The sequence below is a fragment of the Monosiga brevicollis genome, genomic scaffold (genome assembly GCF_000002865.3).
Source record: "Monosiga brevicollis MX1 MONBRscaffold_11 genomic scaffold, whole genome shotgun sequence".
Taxonomy (NCBI): Eukaryota; class Choanoflagellata; order Craspedida; family Salpingoecidae; genus Monosiga; species Monosiga brevicollis.
Genome location: NW_001865048.1, coordinates 199,033 through 201,906, shown reverse-complemented (window position 1 = coordinate 201,906; position 2,874 = coordinate 199,033). Strand labels below are relative to the sequence as shown.

At 54.0% G+C, this 2,874-nt stretch overlaps 1 protein-coding gene across 1 annotated transcript; it reads left to right on the top strand.

The window, feature by feature from the left end:
• Positions 1–1,296, top strand: MONBRDRAFT_37164 (uncharacterized protein; the record flags this gene model as incomplete). Its single annotated transcript, XM_001746124.1, has 8 exons — positions 1–194; positions 263–378; positions 451–514; positions 609–689; positions 770–832; positions 916–1,014; positions 1,091–1,134; positions 1,262–1,296. Coding segments are annotated over exons 1-8 (675 nt in total), but the record flags the coding sequence as incomplete, so codon positions are not given.
• Positions 1,297–2,874: the final 1,578 nt, after the last annotated feature.

The following is a 2,874-nucleotide window of genomic DNA, read 5'->3' as shown; positions in this document are numbered from 1 at the left end:
CTACTTACCAACCTTCAGAAATGGCGGCGGCGGCACAGGTTAGCGAGGCGTCGGAGCAGCAAGTGCGCCTTCTCGCTGCCGACGCGACGGGACTCTTGAAGGCCTTGGCTCCACCGAAAAAGGATGTTGTGGCCAAAGCTCGTACACAGGATCGGGAAAAGCGCATCGTCGCCATGACCGTGTGGCAAGACCAGGTGCGGCGGGTTGCGAGCTCGGCGCGATTCAACGGCGGTGACCTCATATCGGATGCCCGTTTTTGTAGTTGTTTTGCGGAACAGCCGATGGACACGTTGAGGTCTATGAAGATTGCAACCCCTCTCAAATGTCCATTTTCTTGACAGACCTCGAGGGCTTGGTGGACCTTGACGTGAATGAGAGGTTAGCCCCTGCTGGACCTAGGGTTTCTCACAGCTCAAGACCTGTCTAATTGAAATACCATCGCTGGCTTAGCTATGTAGCCGTGGCGCTGCAAAAAGGTCAGGTTAAGGTGTACAATCATGATGGTCTTGAACAGGTTTGTCCAAGCACACCTCCGCTTGCCCCGCGCCTGAATGCAGCTTCTCCCTCGGCCGTTCCTTGATGACTTTTTCCATCTTTGCATCACGCAGGAGGATTTTACTGCGCATACACACGTCAACTGCCTGCGCCTCTCGCGTGAGAAGCCATCCCTATTGGCGGTGGGCGGTGAGGTATGTGGCACCTACTTGTTGCCCGTTGAAGTTGCCCACGTAACCATGGCCGTTTCCTCTGGCGTGCATGCTCCTTGTAGAAAGCAGATTTGCGTGTATGGGATCTGGATGACATTAAGCAGCCCAAGTGGCGCGCCAAAAATGTAGGCGCGGCACTGCAATCACAGCGCTACATCGAGTATCACCTGCTTGCGCCCCTGACAATCTTTGCGCTCTTGCCTTGTAGGTGAAGAACGACAAGTTCAACCTGCAGGTTCCCATTGACATCCGGGGCATTCGCTGGGTAAACGCGACTCAACTGATCACCGTCTCTGCCCACCGCCACGTGAGTCGAGGCTTGGGTGATTCTCCTGCCGTTTTCATTCGATTGGATCCTCATCCAGTGGATACCCGACGCGTAGGTGCGCCTGTACGATACCAGTGAAAAGGCTCGCCCTCTGTATAGGTTCGTTCGAAAAATCGAGCTCACAACGCATGGCACCCATGACCATGGCTAACTTGCATGTCATACTCGTGTTGATTCACCTCTTGCGTGCTCATTGGCACTTGCCTTTTGCTGCTACCATGCTTAGCGTCCAATTCAACGACGCTGCCCTCAGCGCCGTGGACGTATCTCCTGACGGGCGGTAAGCGCGGTTGGAAAGGGCTGACATCGTTACGCCGACACATAGTTTGACAGTCAACATCATCCGTACACTGCTGGGGAGGATGAATGATATGGCACTTTGGCGAGAATAGTTATGCTGTCGTAGGCGACGTGATGGGCAACATGACTTTGGTAGACATCCCAACAGGTAGGATGAGCGCTCGGTGTGCATAACCTGTCCTACCTCGCCCGTTTGACATTTCATGTCATCTGCCACAGGCCAGCGCAAGGGTACATTCAAAGGACATGCCGGAGCCATTCGAAGCATTTGCTGCCACGCCTCCCTTGATCTTGTCGTCTCGGCCAGCCTCGATCGGTACGTTTCGCAGCCTCTGGTTCCAGTTACCTGTGCTGTGGCCCGCGCTTGGTGGCCCTGCTCCTTTCTCACCGACGGATTGTGCAGCAACGTTCGCTTGTTTGAGATTGAGTCGCGACGCCTTGTCAGCAAGTTTTACTTGAAGCAACAGCAAAGCGTTGTGGCTTTGACCAACGGCGCCGTGCTGGGTGATCCGAATGCCAACGTGAACGAAGACGAACAGATTTGGAGCGAAATGCAACAAGTGAATGAAGTATCCTCTGAGAGCAGTATGTGCCTGAACGTTTGGTCATTTGAGTGCAGTCGCGCGATGTTTTGGGGCACATAGACTTGCCAGCATTCAATTAACGTCATTGGACACGTACGCTTAGAAACGAAAAAGGCCAAGCGCCAATCATAATGAGGCTGAGCCTCGCGTGAAGAGCGGCGTGGCTTCCTGGCTCTCGTCGTCCTCTTCATCGTCTAAACCTCCATCTACTGTCACCTGGATTGATTCCTCTTGCCCTGTGCTTCCCTTGCTCCGATCAGTTAGAGTTGTTGCTGCATCATTCTCTTCATCTTGTTCATTACTGTGAAGAGTGTTGCTGTCCGCAACGTGCGCGTGGGGTGCTACCACCCCGTCTTCTGCGTGTTCCTTGACACTGACGGCCGTCGTTGACAGCACTTCGTCCCTACCCGACGGGGGCTGAGTAGTCTCAATGGCACGTTCAGGTGGTGGCAAAAATTTATATTGCCAGCTAACAGGATTGCCTTCTTCCAAGGCCTGTGGGCCCATGACACGACTCGGTAGTCGGGGCCCGCACAGCACAAAGGCGATGTTCGCCCAGACGCTGCCGTGGCTAAATGGGTTGCGCGAGAACCGTGACCGTAGGTCCTCGTTGGTAGTCATTTCTTGGAACACCAAGGCCAGATGCATCAGAGCTAACGCCGACAGGCTCAAGCTGAAAAGGCCACAGATCACAATCACCAGGAAGGATCCGGGGCTGCACGAGAACGCATCATCGCACTGCAGAAAAAAGAATTCGTAATCAGTCAGCTATGGGTCCCTTCAGTCCGGCAAGTGTACGCGAGCAAGTCTGAGGGTGAACCATACCTTGGCCAAATGAGTGACCGACAAGGCTGCAACAAGAATGCAGAGCAGCAGTTTACCCCACACATAGAAGAAAAAGAACCTGCGGCGAGCCACCACCCCCAAAAGCCCAAAGCGTGAATGCATATGCATT